General features: G+C 39.6%; 1 protein-coding gene across 3 annotated transcripts in view; it reads left to right on the forward strand.

Annotated features, from left to right (window-relative positions):
* The window catches only part of LOC122554629 (LIM homeobox transcription factor 1-alpha-like), a 295,124-nt gene that overhangs the window by 22,158 nt on the left and 255,229 nt on the right, over positions 1 to 17,737 (forward strand). For all 3 annotated transcript variants that reach the window (XM_087990924.1, XM_087990923.1, XM_087990925.1), the window contains exon 3: positions 9,386 to 9,572. In XM_087990924.1, coding sequence (XP_087847050.1) covers positions 9,386 to 9,572 — 187 coding nt within the window. The remainder of the gene's footprint in view (positions 1 to 9,385; positions 9,573 to 17,737) is intronic.

The raw sequence follows: 17,737 nt of genomic DNA on the forward strand, positions 1-17,737 counted from the left end.
TGATCTGCTTATGATGTAATTATATCATTTTTTTGAGTAAGGTGACGACAAATTGTAAGCAGGATTTCAGGTGCAGACTCAACAAGTTCGTGTGTAGCTACAACAACGCTTCCCTCCTTTACAACTCAATTTCACTGCCATTAACTGCCAACATTAATTTAATGAATGCCTTCCTAACCTCTCACTCCACCTCCATTCACACCATTATTTTGTGATGAATGCACCGGGACACTCAGATTCCTCTGCAATTTTTAAATATCGTGTTGCTTTTCTATTCTTCCTGCCAAGGTGGACAGCTTCACATTTTCCCACATTTTACTTCACTTTTAAAATTTTGCTCAACCAAGTCAGTTTTCTAAATCCTCTGCAATTTCCTTATATCTTCTTTGATAACTTACATTTCTACCCATCTTTCATGTCATTAGCAAAGGTAACTACCATGCAGTCAATCCCTTCATTCAAAAAACTGATAAGGATTGTAACTAGTTTTTCTTAGTACTCTGATGAAGGCCTTATGCCGGAAATGTCAACTCTTCTGCTTCTCAGATGCTACCTGATCTGCTGTGCTTTTTCCAGCACCACACTTTTTGACATTAATAATAATTTACCAATCCAAAACAAAAAGCTCACATGTCCCTATTTGCTGCTTCTTGTGAGTTAACCAATCTTCTGTCCATGCTAATATGTTACCCCAACACCATGACCTCTTATATTCTGAAGTAACCTTTGATGTAGCATCTCGACAATATCTTTTGCAAATCCAAGACCATCACATCTATCAGTTCCCCTTTATTCATCTTGCTTTTTATTTCTTCAAAGAAACCTAATAAATTAGGCAAACACAATTTCTCTTTCAGAAAAGCTTGTTGATCAGCCTGATTTTCTAAAGGTCCTACCATAACTTACTTGATAATGGATTCTGGCATTTTCTTAATAGCAGACATTACGTTAATTGGCCTATAATTTCCAACTTTCTGTGCTCCTTCTTTCTCAAATATAGGTTATTACATTAACAATTTTCCAATCTGCTAGGACCTTTCCAGAACCTAGGGAATTTTGGAAGAGCACTCCAATGCATGTACTATCTCTGTTATGACCCCAGGATGAAAACGATCAAGTCCTAAGAACTTACCACCATTTCACCTAATAGTTTTTTCAATATCACTTTTCTCAAGATTTTGATTACATTTTCCCTTCCTGTTTACCTCTTGGTTTTCAAATATTGTCATGATTTTTTTCTGTCTTCCACAGTGAAGATAACCTCAAAATACCTGTCCAATGCTTTGGTAATTTCCGTGTTTTCCATTATTAATTCACCACATTTATCCTCTAAGAGATCTAATGCTTATTTTAGCTATACTTACTTCTTTCAAAATCTTGTAAAAACTCTTACTATTAGTTTTTAGATATTTAGCTAGCTTTCTCTCATACTCTAATTTTACCCTCCATTTCTTTAATCCTTCTTTACTGGTTTCAAAAAGTTGTTCAATCTTTGTCCTTACATGAATCTTTCTGATATTGCATACTTTTTCTTTCAACTGGATTTCTGTCAATCCTTGATTTTTTTGTTTAGTTAGCCACGGACGTGTATCCTTCTTACAGCATCTTTTCCTCTCTGTGGAATATGTGTAATGAGATTTCTGAATTATTTCTTTAAATGATTGTGACGGTTTCTCTACAGTCCTACCTTTATACCTATTACCCTATTAATTTAAGTCAACTTGGTCCTCACCCTTTGTAATTGCCTTTACTTAAATTTAATACACTAACCATACACATTTTTTTACCCTCAAACTGAATATGAAATTCAAATTATGACCAACATTGCTGAGAAGCTCCTTCACTATGAGTCGTTACTTACTCCTGTTTAATTGCACATTAACAAGTCTAAAATAGCTTGCTAACCTAAAACAAAGAACCGCAAATGCTGGATATCTGAACAAAAACAGCAAGTGCTGAGAAACTCAGCAGATCTGGCAGCAACTGTACAGAGAAAAACAAAATTACCTGCAATGATTGCAACCTCTTTGTAGAAGCGTCCATATTCTTCTATATTCAGTCCTTCAATGTTGCAACTGGTAAGGGACCTTCAAATTGCTCCCCGAAGAGAACATAGAACATTACATTACAGCACAGTACAGGCCCTTCGGCCCTCAATGTTGCGCCAAAGAGTTGCTGCTGTTTATCTCTACGAAACTGATCCCACATCCTGATTTTTAGAACTATGCCATCCCTCATTTCTTTATTAATATTGGCTTTAATTATAGAGCTACCTCAACATATTTTCCTGGTTTCCTTTATTTCATAAATGTGAAAGATAATCAAATATTTAAGTCTCAATCTTGATCACCTCATTACCACAACTCTGAAATGACTCATCGTCATACAGAAGCGAAAGTGAGTACTGCAGATGCTGGAGATTAGAGTCAAGAGTTGTGGAGCTGGAAAAGCACAGCAGGTCAGGCAGCATCTGAGGAGCAGGAAACTCAAAGTTTCAGGCAAAAGCCCTTCATCAGAGTTACCTTTGCAACTGGAATTCTGCTTAAAACTTTACAAATTCTGCAACAGAGGGTTAGATGAAATAAACAGATGAAAGCTGTTACAACAACAGATAGTAATCATTGAGATAGAACATCAAAATCAGTTTGCAATCCATAGTAAAGGTGTTGTAATATTGTGGGCAGGAAGCATAAGGTTCAGGTGATGATAACATCTCCTCAGGTCAGGCTCAACTGATCACTCATAACAATATAAGAAATGAGAGTACGACTCTGCCAGTCTGTAGGACCATGCCTCATCTACCTCGGGTCCATCTTCCTGTACCAACCCTGTACCGTCAATTCCCTCAGCATACAACAATCCATCAACCTTTGTTTTCAGGCACTTAACAAGCAAATATCTGTGACTTTCTGAGATAGGGAATTCCAAAGATTTACAATATTTTTAGTCAGGAAGGGAATCCAGGGTTATCGGAAAAGACAGGAAAGTAGAGTTGAGGATGATCAGAATAACAACAATCTCATTGAATAGTGAAGCAGACTTGATGGGTTGATTGGTCTATGTCCTATGATCTTATGATTTTTTTTCCCTCACCTGACCCCCTAAATGATGAGCCCCTTACTTTGAGACAGTAAGCCTGTATTTGCCATTCCCTTGGCAAAGAAATTATATTTTTTTTCAGCTGAAACTTCTTCCATATTTTATATTTTTCAATGCAATCACCTCTCATTCTTCTAATTTCTAAGAAATATAGGCATAGTCTACTCAATCTCTGATAGGTCAGTTCTAGGAATACATCGAGTGAACCATTGTTGCAGTGATTCTTGGACCAGTATATCCTTTTCGATGTAAGGAAACTAAAACTACACACAGTACTGCCTGTGCCCTCTCGTTCTGGACTCCCCCACCCCAGGGAAAAGACCTTGTCTATTACATAATAAGCTGCAGAGCTGGGCTGAGAGGTGGCAAATGGAGTTTAATGCGGACAAGTGTAAGGTGATTCACTTTGGTCGGAGTAACCGGAATGCAAAGTACTGGACTAATGTAGTGTAGATGAGCAGAGAGAGCTCGGTGTCCAGGTACACAGATCCTTGAAAGTTGCCACCCAGGTTGACAGGGTTGTTAAGAAGGCATACAGTGTTTTAGCTTTTATTAATAGAGGGATCGAGTTCTGGAACCATGAGGTTATGCTACAGCTGTACAAAACTCTGGTGCAGCCGCACTTGGAGTATTGTGTACAGTTCTGGTCATCACATTATAGGAAGGATGTGGAAACTTTGGAAATGGTGCAGAGGAGATTTATTAGGATGTTGCCTGGTATGGAGGGAAGGTCTTACGAGGAAAGGCTGAGGGACTTGAGGCTGTTTTTGTTAGAGAGAAGGTGCAAAGGTGACTTAATTGAGACATACAAGATAACCAGAGGGTTAGATAGGGTGGACTGGGAGAGCCTTTTTCCAAGTATGGTGACGGTGAGCACGAGGGGGCATAGCTTTAAATTAAGGGGTGATAGATATAGGACAGATGTCAGAGGTAGTTTCTTTACTCAGAGAGTAGTAAGGGTAGGGAATGCTTTGATTGCAACGGTAGTAGATTCGCCAACTTTAAGTACATTTAAGTCGTCATTGGACAAGCATATGGACGTACATGGAATAGTGTAGGTTAGATGGGCTTCAGATTGGTATGACAGGTCGGCGCAACATCGAGGGCCGAAGGACCTGTACTGTGCTGTAATGTTCTATGTTCTATGTTCTATGTTCTACTCCAGCTGTGGCCCCATCAGTGTCCTGTAACTTTAATAAGACATATTTACTCTGATATTCCAACTCTTTGTAACAAATGCTAACATATCATTTGCCTTTTTAATTGCTTGCTGTAGCTGCTTATTAACATTCTGTCATTCATGTACACCGACACTCAATTCCCTCTGAATGTAAATATTTCCCAGTGTCTCAATGTTCTGCTTTTTAAATTTTTTTTTCCTACCAAAGTGGATAACTACACACTTCACCCCATAATATTCTACCACTGGACTGGTAATCCAGAGATCTAGGCACTGTCAACATGTGTTTAAATTCTACCATGGCACCTGGTGGAATTTAAAATCAATTAATATACCTAGAATAGATAGCTATTCTCAGTAGTGGTGGTCATAAACTACTATCGAATGTTAAAAATCAGGTCCTTCAGGGAAGGAAATCTGCCATCCTGACCAGGTCTGGCCTACACATATAAATGCACAGCAGTGTGGTTAGATCTTAACTGCCCAGGAAGTGGTAACTCACTCAGTTGAAGTGGCACTAGGGATGGAAAACAAGAGTTGAAGTGGAGGATTATCAGATGAGCTGTGATCTCGCTGAACGGCAGAACTGATGGGCTGAATGGTCTACTCCTGCTGCTTTTCTGGACTTGTTCATGCTCATTTGTGGACTTGTTGAGCTGAAGGGCCTATTTCCACACTGTAGGTAATCTAATCTAGTCTAATCTAATCTAATCATTGGTTGTGAATGCTGGTGAAACCACATTCCTTGAAAGATTTTTTAAAAATGCCTTGTTCTTGCTCACTGATCCAGAATGTCTGGCCTTAATTTGCATTCTTCTCACAGCTTAAATTACCACCTAACTTAATATTATCACAAATGTTGATACATTATTCTCAGCCCCCTCATCAAAGTCATTATATGGATTGCAAGTAGCTGAGACACAAATACTTATCCTTATGGCACCCTGCTAGCTATAACACACCAACCCAATGTTCCTATTTATTACTACTCTCTGATTCCTGTCCATTAGCCAATTTCCATTCTATGCTAGTTTATTACCCTGAACCCCATAAGTCCTAATTTTGTGTGTAACAATCTTATTTATGATATACTATGAAATTATTTTTGAAAGTCCAAATCAAATTCATCCACTGGCTCCTCCTCAACCATCTTTCTAGTTAAATGCTCCATCAACTTTAACAGTTTGCCAAATGCAATCTCCCTTTTTTTAATGGGTGTCCAATCTGCCTAATCATATGATGATTTTTCTCAGCTTATTATCATATCTTAAAAGTAAGAATCAAATCTCACAAATAGATTCTAGCTTTTTGCCTATTCCTGATGTTAGGCTGTCCGACCCTTCATTCCTCATTTTCTTTCTTCTTCCTGAAATAGCATTGTTAGGTTCATTACATTCCAATCCCTGGGAGCTGTTCCAGAAACAAAGGAATTCGAGAAGATCAAAACCAATATGTCCACTATTTCAGCAGCTCCCTGATTTGAAACCCTCAGGTGCAGATTGTCCAGTCTATTGTTTTTGTCACTACATTGTCCATTAATTTCTCCAGATCCATTTCTTCACTTGTACTGTTTGTTAAAAGTCCTCTGTTCTCAGTATGCACTCGGTCCCTCATTATTTGGTTATTGTGTCTACTGCCATGATGATAGGCACAAAGTCTCTGCCATTTCCTTATTCCCCATTGTGATTTTTCGATCTTATTTGATTTGATTTATTATTGTCATGTGTACCTAGGTTCAGTGAAAAGCTTTGTTTTGCGTGCAGTATGGGCAGATCATTCCATATGAAGTGCATTAGGGTAATAGATCAGAGTGAAGAATACAAATGTTATGGCTGCAAAGAAGGTGTACAGAGAGCAAGATCAACATTAAATTTAAATTTTGAGAGGTCCATTCAGAAGTCTAATAACAGCAAGGAAGAAACTGTTCTTGAATCTATTTGTACATGAATACAAACTTTTATATTTTCTGCCTGACAGAAGATTATGACTTCACCTGCTGTTTGTTGTTAATGGGCCAATATTTACTTTCACTAATTTATGCACCTTTAGAAGCAACACAATCTGTTTTCATCTCTTGCTAGGTTACTCTCGCGCTCTCTTTTCTCTTTCTGTATCCTTTTCTGAATCTCCTTCGCTGAATTCTAAAACTTGCTTTAACGTTATGTATTAATTCTTTAAATATTAGACAATTTTTGTCTACTATTATACTTTTTAAATATAGTACCCTCACCTACCTTGGCTGAATCATCGCTCATACCCATGTAGTTGGTTTAATTTAGATTTAAGACTCTAGTTTTGGCTCGGACTCTCTCCCCAAAGAACTAGTTTCAAAACTGAGATTGATTTTTTTAAGCAAGGGTATGGACAGAATTAAAATACAAATCATCCACATTCCGATTGAATGGTGGAACAGACTTGAGGGGTCAAATGAATTACTTCTGTTCAACTCACTGTTCCAATGAATTGGCAAAGCATTTGTAAATGAAGCATGTAAAAGGCCACTGTAAAAGTACAGAGAAATGACATTTTAAGAGCATGTTGGGATGAATGTGTTCTCCTGTGCTGCAGTTTCTGCGATTTTTGGTATATGAGGCTTTTCTGCCCATTCTTCTATCTGGATTCTTTGGTGTTGAGAATCTCTTAGAGGTGGGAACATGATGGCTTGCCAATCCAATCTAACCTGCATTTGTGCTTCCGGTCTCCCCTTCAAGCTGCCTTCACTGGATTGGAAAGCTTCTGCCCACTGTGAGCAGTAGCCATGTCAAATGCATTCAAATGTATCTGCATTTCTACATTCGTGTGGGCTACTACCTGCGATAAAGGGGAGGTGATGGCCTAGTGGTATTATCACTGGACTGTTAATCCAGAAATCCATGTAATGTTCTGGCGACCTGGGTTTGAATCCTGCCTTGGCAGATGGTGGAATTTGAATTCAACAAAAAACTGGAATTAAGAGTCTAATGATGACCATGCATTGATTTTTGGAAAAACTCATCTGGGTCATTAACATCCTTTAGGGGAAGGAAGCTGCCATCCTTACCTGGTCTCGCCCACATGTGACTCCAGACCCACAGTAATTAAATTAGATTAGATTAGATTTCCTACAGTGTGGAAACAGGCCCTTCGGCCCAACCAGTCCAAACCGGCCCTCCAAAGAGTAACCCACCCAGATCCATTTCCCTCTGACTAATGCACCTAGCACCATGGGCAATTTAATGTGGTTGACTCTTAATTGCCCTCTGGCCTATCCAGTGATGTCCTCATCCAATGAATAAAGAAACACCTTATCTGCATTTACTTATTGAGCTATTCAATTGTTTGTAATGTAGAACAAATATGATTGAATTTTCAGCTCTGAAACCTGACATGCCAATTGAGAGAAATCACCCCTTTGCTTGATTCCTCTAAAAATGGAATTAAAACAGAAGGACCTGGAGAAACTTGGCAGCACCTGTGGAGAGATGGTGTTAATGTTTTGATTCCAATATGATCCCTCTTTGGAACCAAACGTGGTTGGAAACGTGATGGGTTTTATGCTTTTGGAAAAGAGTAAAGTGCTGAAGTGGAAATTAAAGTCCTCCTTCTTCCAAGTTTGCCTGCTTAGGCAATTTAAGACCTTCAGAATGCAACATTGAGTTTAATAATTTCAGGCCATGAACTCTATTGGCAATTTTTACTATAACCCTCTCCAACAGTGTCTTGTTTGCATAGATTTGCTGTCAGCAGAACTGATCTATTTTCTGCTATTAACACCTAACATTAACACCTACTATTCATCTGTAGCTTTTTTCTACAACCTTATTCACTCCATTTGCCATTTTGTTTGGGCACCTTTCTCACCAATTCCACTTTTCCTTCTCCCCTGCTTTCTAATAGCATAATGACCATGACATTTCAATCCTGTTCAATTCCAGGCAAGGGTCATAATAGACTTGAAACATTAACTCTGTTTCTCTCCTCACAGGTGCTGCCAGACTTGCTGAGTTTCCTCCAGGACTTCTTGCTTTATTTCAGATTTTCAGGATCTGCATTGTTTTGATTTTGTTTTGATCACTGAAGCTGGTTATTTACCTCATAGCGGAATCTTGCTGTTTGCGATTTTGCTGTTGTTACAACAATGATTACACTTCCACAGGTGTTTCTTTGGGTGTGAAGCACTTTAGAATTTTCTGAGTGGAAACGGTGCGTTATAAATACGACTCTGATTTCTCTTCGTCATTTAGTAGTCATTTGGTATTGTTGAAAATAAAAAAAAGACATATTATGTTGTAGCAACATGTTGTTTTCCCTTTTGTGTGGAATTTCTAGTGAATTATCCTGATCAGTACAAGAATGAAAGGCTTTGACAAAATGTGTTTTTTTTAAAGCAAGACTCAAATTTATTTCTTTAGTTGATAAGCTCATTTAAATCATCAATGTGTTTGGCTGCTGCAGGACATTATATTTGCAGTGGAAGGTCATTTTCTAATGGAAAGAATTAAGAAGGACTTTCATTTCTTTGTATCAAACTGTGCTTTTGTCTGTAGTACATTTCAATGCATAGAAGATACAATCAGTTTTTATAATGATGCAAATAGTAAATCTTTGCAATATGAGGTCCAATTAATACAGTGTTTAGCTGATAATGCATATTTAATATGTCATATATTCACCCTCTTCAACAATGAAATATACATTCACCACTTTATTCAGAACTCCCTCCATTCATTCCTTCATGTCCATATGTATCTATCACTTCACTATTTCTTATTGCCTATTCATGTCTTTAACTCTCTACTTGCATTTATACATTCATTGCAATCTCTACTCCTGTGTTGTTCTAGCTCTCTTTCTCCTTAACCTTTCACTTATCTATCCATCCACCCAAATATTTACCTGTCTGTCTATTTGACTCTCTCTGTTCATATCCAAGTCTTTATCCAGCCCACACTTTCCATCTCTCCAACTCATGTTTTTTCATTGCTGTATCTGACACTATCTTCATATAGACCGGCTTCTTCCAAGTTCTGATACCAGTGGAAATGGTATTTCAGAGGTGTCACCTGGCAGATGGCTGAGCTTGTGGCATTAACAACTTCACGGATTCCTCCTGTCTTTTCTCTCCAGGGCCCAGTGGAAAGGAGAGGGCGGTATGTGAAGGCTGTGACAGGGTGATCGTAGACCGCTTTCTGTTGAGGGTGAATGACAGCTTTTGGCACGAGCAGTGTGTGCAATGTGCTGGGTGCAGGGAGCCCCTCACCACCACTTGCTACTACAGAGACAAGAAGCTTTACTGCAAACATGACTACGAGAAGTAAGTGAGGAACAAACATCTCATTAACTAATGTTAAGATGTACGATCCCACCTCCCCCTCCCCATTAAAGTTGGTTTCTGGTCCAATGATTCTCTGCACCCCATCTCCACATACTGTTCACCAGATCAAGAAGAACAGGCAGACCATCTGTTGCTTGGTCTCTGTCAGTGCCTCACTTGAACCACGGCTGACAGAAGCCTCAAAGGGAGTGACTTTGCCTCTATTGTCCCTCTCTCTGGGAGGGAAGTGGATGACACTTCAGCATGTACTGCATCCTACCTACCTCTCTCTGTGGTTCCACACTAAGTACTTCACACGGTCAATATCCCAGTCAATCCTGTAAAATATAATAGAAGTAATTACCGTGATGGATACTGTACAGCGTTAAACCTGACCATGTGAAGGAATTGATAACCTTGAGTATAGGTTTAAAAATTAAGAGAGTGGGAGTCTTAACAGGAGTCGTAACTTCTTCATGTTTGATGCTGTGTTATTTATGCAGTTTGAAAAATGTTATGGTTAACCTGATTCTGAAATATCCAATTTAAAAGAAATGTGTGGAGTCTGCAACTGTGAGTATGATGGTCAAAAACCAACATAGCTACACATTGGTGAATTAGAAAGTTGTTCTCAAATAATCGTATGTCTTGTTCATTGGCAGTACTGAGCACAGCTACAAAGCTGAAACAGTGCTAATGTTGGTAAACTTTATTTGCTAATGATATCTTGATCAGAATCATATGAATTGCAATTGACGCATAATTCACTCTTGGAATATGTGTACCTTTTAGATATTTGTTAGAACGATGCATTTAGTTGGTAATGACAGTAGAAACAACTATGCAGCATGTGAAATTTTAACACATGAACATGAATAATAAGGGGAATGTGAAACAATGCTATAATTCACTGGGGTTATACAAAATGTTGTGGAAACATATTCAATGAATGTGTCATGAAATGGCACAGTTAACACAGAGAACTCCTATGGAGTAGAGGTAATGTACCTACCTCTAAGCTAGAGGATCTGAGTTCAACTCTCATCTGTTCCAGAGGTGTGTTGCCACATCTCTGAACATGCTGATTTAAAAAAAAAAACTTGAGTAAGTTGTAGTGCAGTTGTAATGTCCATACCTCTGAGCCAGAAATCCCAGGTTCAAGTCCCACCAGTTCCAGTTTTTGTTTTAATGGCTACCCGCAAATTCCTCATATTAGGTCACAATAAAACAGTGGCTTTTTTTCCTCTTCCATCTGTACTGCTTAAAAATACCACTTGGTGGATTCCCTGTTGTGATTTGTTACTTCTTTAAGAATATGATATTTGGAACCAATGGTGGTGGAAGGGTACTTTTCGGACTGGAGGCTTGTGGCTAGTGGTGTGCCACAAGGATCGGTGCTGGGTCCACTGCTTTTCATCATTTACATAAAAGAGTTGGATGCGATCATTGCAGGTATAGTTAGTCAGTTTGTAGATGACACCAAATTGGAAGTGTAGTGTTACCTCAGAGTACAACAGGATCCTGATCAGATGGGCCAATGGGCTGAGAAGTGGTAGATGTAGTTTAATTTAGATAAATGTGAGGTGCTGCATTTTGGAAAGGCAAATCAGAGCAGGACTTATACACTTAATGGTAAGGATCAACGAGGCGAAAGTGAGGGCAGCAGATGCTGGAGATTAGAGTCAAGAGAGTGTTGCTGGAAAAGCACAGCAGGTCAGGCAGCATCCAAGGGGCAGGATAATTGACATTTTGGGCAAATTCCTGATGAAGGGCTTTTGCCTGAAACATCAATTCTCCTGCTCCTCGGATGCTGCCTGACCTGTTGTGCTTTTCCAGCACAACACTCTTGACTTAATGGTAAGGTATTGGGGAGTGTCGCTGAATAAAGAGACCTCAGAGTGCAGGTCCATATTTCCTTGAAGGAGTTGCAGGTAGATATGATAGTGAAGAAGGCGTTTGGTATGCATTCCTTTATTGGGCATAGCATTGAGTATAGGAGTTGGGAGGTCATGTTGTGGCTGTACAGGACATTGGTTCGGCCACTTTTGGAATATTGTGTGGAATTCTGGTCTCCCTCCTATCAGAAGGATATTGCAAAACTTGAAAGGGTTCAAAAAAGCTATACAAGGATGTTGCTCAGGATTTGAGCGACAGGGAGAGGCTGAATAGGCTGCAGCTGTTTTCCCTGGAGCGTCAGATGCTGAGGGGTGACCTTAAAGAGGTTTATAAAATCATGTGGGCATTGATAGGGTAAATAGATAAGGTCTTTTCCTTGGGGTAGGGGAGAACTTAACTAGAGGGCTTAGGTTTATGGTGAGAGGGGAAAAATTTAACAAGGACCTAAGGGACAACTTTGTCACGCAAAAGGTGATGTGTGTATGGAATGAGCTGCCAGAAGAAATGGTGGAGGCTGGTACAATTACAACATTTAAAAGACATCTGGATGGGTATATGAATAGGAAGGGTTTTGAGGGATAAGGGCCAAGTGCTGGCAAATGGGATGAGATGAGATTGGGATGTCTGGTCAGCGTGGTCGAGTTGGACCTCAGAGTCTGTTTCCATTCTGTGCATCTCTATGACTCAAAATTACCACTGTTTGAAATGTGAGAGTTTGTGTTGGAGTGAAACTGATCTGGGAGTTTGGGACATTATTGAATTGGTGACCTTTTTAACACCCCCACTTTCCTAAACCTTCATTTCCATTAACTTCGGTGGTGTTTCATTTTCATTTTACACTGATTGCTGGGGTTAATTTCATCCTCAAAAGTTTTACATGAAATGTAGATAACTGGTTCCAGTATTAAATTGGAAATGTTTACTGCACCCTTCTGCCTAAGTAATGTATCACCTCACAGTTGAAATGTCATAGAATAGCGTGAGTCAATCCATTCCCACATAAAGGATGCTGCCCATTGCATCTGATTTATTTTCTTCAACCAATCTTTCTCTAATGGGGATCTCAGCTCAATAAGAAATCAAAATGCATTTGTAATTTTATAGAATTTACTGCATTAAAGTGACCGTTCAGTTCTATTTCTTTATGCTGGTCTCCCAGATGCTTTATCCAATCTCCATGAGCATGTCCTTTCTCTCTCAACCACTTCTCTATGCACACATCTAAAGAACCATCATCATTTCTCTCTCTGAGAGAGAGAGAGAGAGAGAAACAAGATTATGTCTAGGTTGAGGATAACCACCTCTGAAACATGAAGAGGTAGGCTTTCATGAAATACCACAGTCAGGATGGGGATTGAGCCTGTGACACTAGTTATACCCAGCACCACAGCCTAACCAATTGAGCTAACCAACCCCTTGTACTTGTCTAGGTACATTAGTTTCATCAATGAATTCTTGGACCTGTTGCCTGAAATTAAAGAGCATTTCAATTAGGTTCTTATTGTGCATGGTTTTGGAAAGTAAGTTAGTCTAAAAAACAATAGGAATTGGAGGATCCAAGGGCTGCAGTTAAAAATATTAATTGCTTGATTTACTTTGCACAGGCTAGAATTACTCCATACACCACAGATTGGGAATGTGATACAAAAAGAGCATTAGCAAGTCTTCACTGGTGTGGTGATGGGATACTGACCTAGGGAGCAGAAGACGATCAGACTGAAGCATAATCACTCTGGTGAAAACTTGACAAAAGACAGCGTTGAACATGAAAAGCTGCTTTACAACAAGGTGGAATATGCAAACCAATCTGCAAGAGTTTATATACAACTCAATGTAAATTTCAGTAACAATGGGATCAGTTATTGCTGGTTATGGTGTGTGCAATAGTAAACACTTGAAGTTGTTATGATCACAGACCAGATTACTGAATTTGATTTACAGTCTGACTAGCAACTAGTAATGTTCCTTTTTAATTAAGCAAAGTGTGAGATTCAGGTGCTTACTAAGACAATAAAGCCTCAAAGCTTCTTGGTTTTCAACTGATGACAATTAACTTCACTATGCAAATAGAATCTACAATATGTATATAACTTATATCTTAACACCCAGAATTAACATGACGTAAATATTGGTAATAGTTGAATCCTCTACAGAGCAGATCGAATGGCAGATGTGGTCAAGTGAGGTCTCATGGATTTCTCAGCAACTCTCAGGCAGTGGTGACGCAATGCATGGTCACGACTCATCAAACGTTTATCGGGATTCCAGTTCTTATCTTTCACAAGCCTAGCTTTGGAGCTCCCTCAAATGTCACTCTGCCAAGGACTGTCTCAATGACTCCTCAAGTGCTGGGTAGTTCACTCTCCCAATCGGGTCTGCACTCCCTGTATCCTGGAAGTTACATTTCAGCACCTATTCAATGGCACAATTTCAGCTTGTCTGCAGACAGGTATCTTCACCAAGTTAGTACTGCCTGTTCATTTCTTTAATCTTTCTCAGTTGCATCAAGAAAATCTTAGAATTGGTGAATTGGATGATTTTCCTTCACCCAATTCTTTGCATAACTGAATTACTAATGGAACAACTTTCTCCCAAGGCCTTAGACCCCCCAAGGCTTTTCTGAACCACGTTTCCATGTTGGTTGGACCTATTGGCTCCCCGCTCTTCTCCTGAGTCTTAATTGCTTGGCCTGCTCCAACAGCACCATTTTTTGGGATGCAGCCTGCTCTCCCTGCTCCTGAATAACACCCAGGGTAGCAGCCTCGCACTCTGACTGCTTCCATCTAATTGATTGTTCAAGGATTGCTGAACAATCTCAAGTCACCTACTGAGACCCTCACAATAAGCCCTGTTCTCTATTGCTAGGTAGAATTGGATGTAGTAATTAGGAATGGAACTCAAATGTAACTAATATTGGTTCGTCAAGTTTCTAAAATGCATTGACAGATTGTTGGCTTACACAATACAAATGTATAGGATCAAAATAGGATATCATCATACGGTAAAGTAAAGGAAGAATTTAAAGGCCACATGAAAAGGCTGGATTTGAATATGAAGAAATGAATTTTGTGGCAGAACCCGCAGGAATAGGGTGAGCTCAAAGGCCTCCTCTAATACAGTAAGTTTTGTAATTCTAGGTAAGACATTTTCTTGCCTGCAGGATATTTTCAAAACATACCTTTACTTTTTAAATCAAAGTTGGGGCAATAGAATTGGAACAGAACACAGTGAGCATTTCAAAGAATACTGCGTGTCAAACACATACTCCTCTGTTTATCTCTTGCTGTTCACTTCTGTACATTTATACTTCGGTAGACCATTGTCTGAGGTTAACATACATGTGTTGAACTATATTAAGATCCTTAGGCGTTTGTGTGGCAGAATAAACACGATTGATTTTTGTTTGAAAGCAGCTACCCCATTTTTATCCCTTGGAGTTTTCAAAAGTATGTTGCTGATTCTCAGGTGGTGTGTGCATTGTGTGGGGTTCAATTAATACCCAAATGTAGAAGGTTTTGCATTTATCAGGAGAGAAAGGTATCAGTTCTTCTTGATAGAGCTGTACTGGGAGGCAGCCAGGGGTGACTTTGTGAAACCAAGAATATAATGATTCCTAGATTCTTAGATGGAACTGGCATGAGCTCCTTCCAATGTACCCCTGACAGCTTACACCCATTCGCTGGCATTTCTGCCAAAGTTATCAGGAAGACCGTTACCCCATCATGCGTTCTGACAAAAACATTAGCTATAAATTTGCCTTGCACCTTTAAACCATTTCTGCAGCAGTTTGGTGGTGTTACCTACTCCAGAGTTGCATTCTCAGTGCCTAGTATTTCTGCTTGGTTTCCACCCAGTTAGCAGCACATTCTGAACTTGAATCAAATAATGTTAAAGATTGCAGAATTTAGTATGTTGTGCAACATGGTATGTTGTGGCCATAAGCATGTTAGGTCTACCATCTGCAAAACTGATATTTCTAAAGCAGTTACAATTATACAGCACTAAAACAGACCCTTTTGTCCAACTCCTCCATGCCGAGCAGATATCTTAGATTAATCTGCTCCCATTTGCAAACATTCGGCCCATATCCCTCTAAATCTTTCCTATTCATGTACCCACCCTAATGCCTTTTAAATGTTGTAATTATACCCATCTTCATCACTTCCTCTGGCAGCTCATTCCATACACGTACTACCCTCTGCATGAAAAAGTTGCCCATTAGGTCCCTTCTAGATCCTTCCCCTCTCACCTTAAACCTATGCCATATAACTTTGGACTCCCCCCTACCCTGGGGAAAAGACCTTGGGCTATTCACCCTGCTTATGCCCCTTAAGATCACTCTATAAGATCACCCTTCTGCCTGCAATGCTACATGGAAAATAGCTCCAGCCTTTCCCTGTAGTTCAACCCCCTCCCCAACCTGGCAACATCCTTGTAAATCTCTGCTGAACTCTTTGAAGTTTTACAACATCTTCCCTACAGCAGGTCCATTCACAAAACCAGACAGTCTTCCAAATTGAAATGGTGTAATTTGCCCTCCCCTATACAACTGTGGGTAGGGTATTCACCCAGATACTTCAGAGCACAAACCCCTTAGTCATATCACTTCAAATTTAATTCCCCAAACTTGCAGTGACCAGAGGTCAGTGGAAGCCTGGTCTTGTTTCGGTTTCTCTTGTTCTTGTTGCAATAGCTTTAAATTATCTAAAATTAAGTTCAAATGAGTTTGAATTCAGTCAATTATGGCAGCACAGGACACACCTTCATGGCTTCAATTGACTGCTGTTCACAGGTCTTCTATACCTAGGGCAGACTGAGGCAGTCAATTGAATCCAATTATAAAAGCCAGACCAAGTGCTTTAAATCCATCAACTGAAGATTGGCTCATTTCTTTGCAACCCCACTCTTCCATGTAATGCTGCAGGAAAACCTGTTCCAGTTACAAGTTGAGTACAATTGATGACACTTCTTAATTGCACTGGAGCATGGCAAATGACACATTGAGGATTACGTTAATGAGTTTGCACAGCAACCCTGAAGTCGCTCAGCCAAATAGGCCTAGCACATTTCAGGTTTGGTTTATTGGTTGTACCCCGAGCTGAAAGTGCACGACGGTTTAATAGAAGCGTGCAATGAGCTGAAAAATGTGGCAGATTTTGCAGTTTTCATTTGCTTTTGGACGAATAACATGTAATGAGGAGATAAGAAATACCAGCAATAATTTCCTGATCTGTGCAGGGGAGAAGATGTGCATCAATGTGGTAGTTTGGATACCAGGCTAGAGGTTTTAAAACCTTGCTAATAGTTGGGGGATGGAAGGTGAAGGAGGGAGCAGCCCCTTGTCCTGAGGTGCTGGGAAAAGTGTGTGTCAGTGTTGGTGACATTGCAATGAGGGTTAGTACCAACACAGTAAGAAAGAAGAGCACATGATGAGGCTGAACGAAAGACCATCTTACTGAATAGATCCAAACTTCATTACCGTCAGCATGAGTAAAGTTGGAAATGGAGTCAAAAAGAGGAAGAGGACTTGCCTTGCACTCACACCATGCCTTAAATTTCTTTACAGCTAATTCTGAAGGCTAGCATCTACTGTAATGTAGAAAATGCCACATCCGATTTGCATACAGCAAGATCCCGTTGACAACAATGTGATGGTAACGATCCATTTGAGGTGAAGGCTGAGGGATAATATTAACACCCAGACGTCTGTATGTGCTCTTACAACCACCCGGGAAAGCATTGGTGTACTGTCCCAACTAAAAGGTGGCCCTCTGGAAATGTAGCAATACCTCAAGTGCTGCATATTTGGAATCTAGGAAGAAATGTGATCAAGCAGGTCCAATTGTTTTAAAACAGTGTGAGAGAGAGAGAGAGAGAGAGGGGCTGAAGGTGAGAGTATAATCTCGTGAAATGCCAGAATGCTCTGGTCAGGAAGCAGCGTAAAATTGGAGACAATGTGTAAAATACAACAAATCACTGTAAATTTTTCTTCAGCCAGTCACCACTTCCTAATGACAAATCTTTAAAACAAAATCTCAAAAAGCACATTGTACTGTATATCCTAATTTTTAAATAAAAAGTATTGTTCATTCTCTTTTTTTGATGGTCTTTGGATGTTAGAATTATTTTGGTAGCTCTGTTTGTTTTAATGGAAATGCATTGAAAGAAAAGAACAAAACTTTTATCCATGTAACACTTTTCTAAATCTTGGAGCTGTCCTCAAGCACCTTAGAGTCAAGGGAGTCGTTGCTAACTCTCAATGGGCAGTA

Source organism: Chiloscyllium plagiosum, unplaced genomic scaffold (genome assembly GCF_037043375.1).
Source record: "Chiloscyllium plagiosum isolate Xiang-an unplaced genomic scaffold, Cpla_swu_hap1 HiC_scaffold_9, whole genome shotgun sequence".
Lineage (NCBI taxonomy): Eukaryota > Metazoa > Chordata > Chondrichthyes > Orectolobiformes > Hemiscylliidae > Chiloscyllium > Chiloscyllium plagiosum.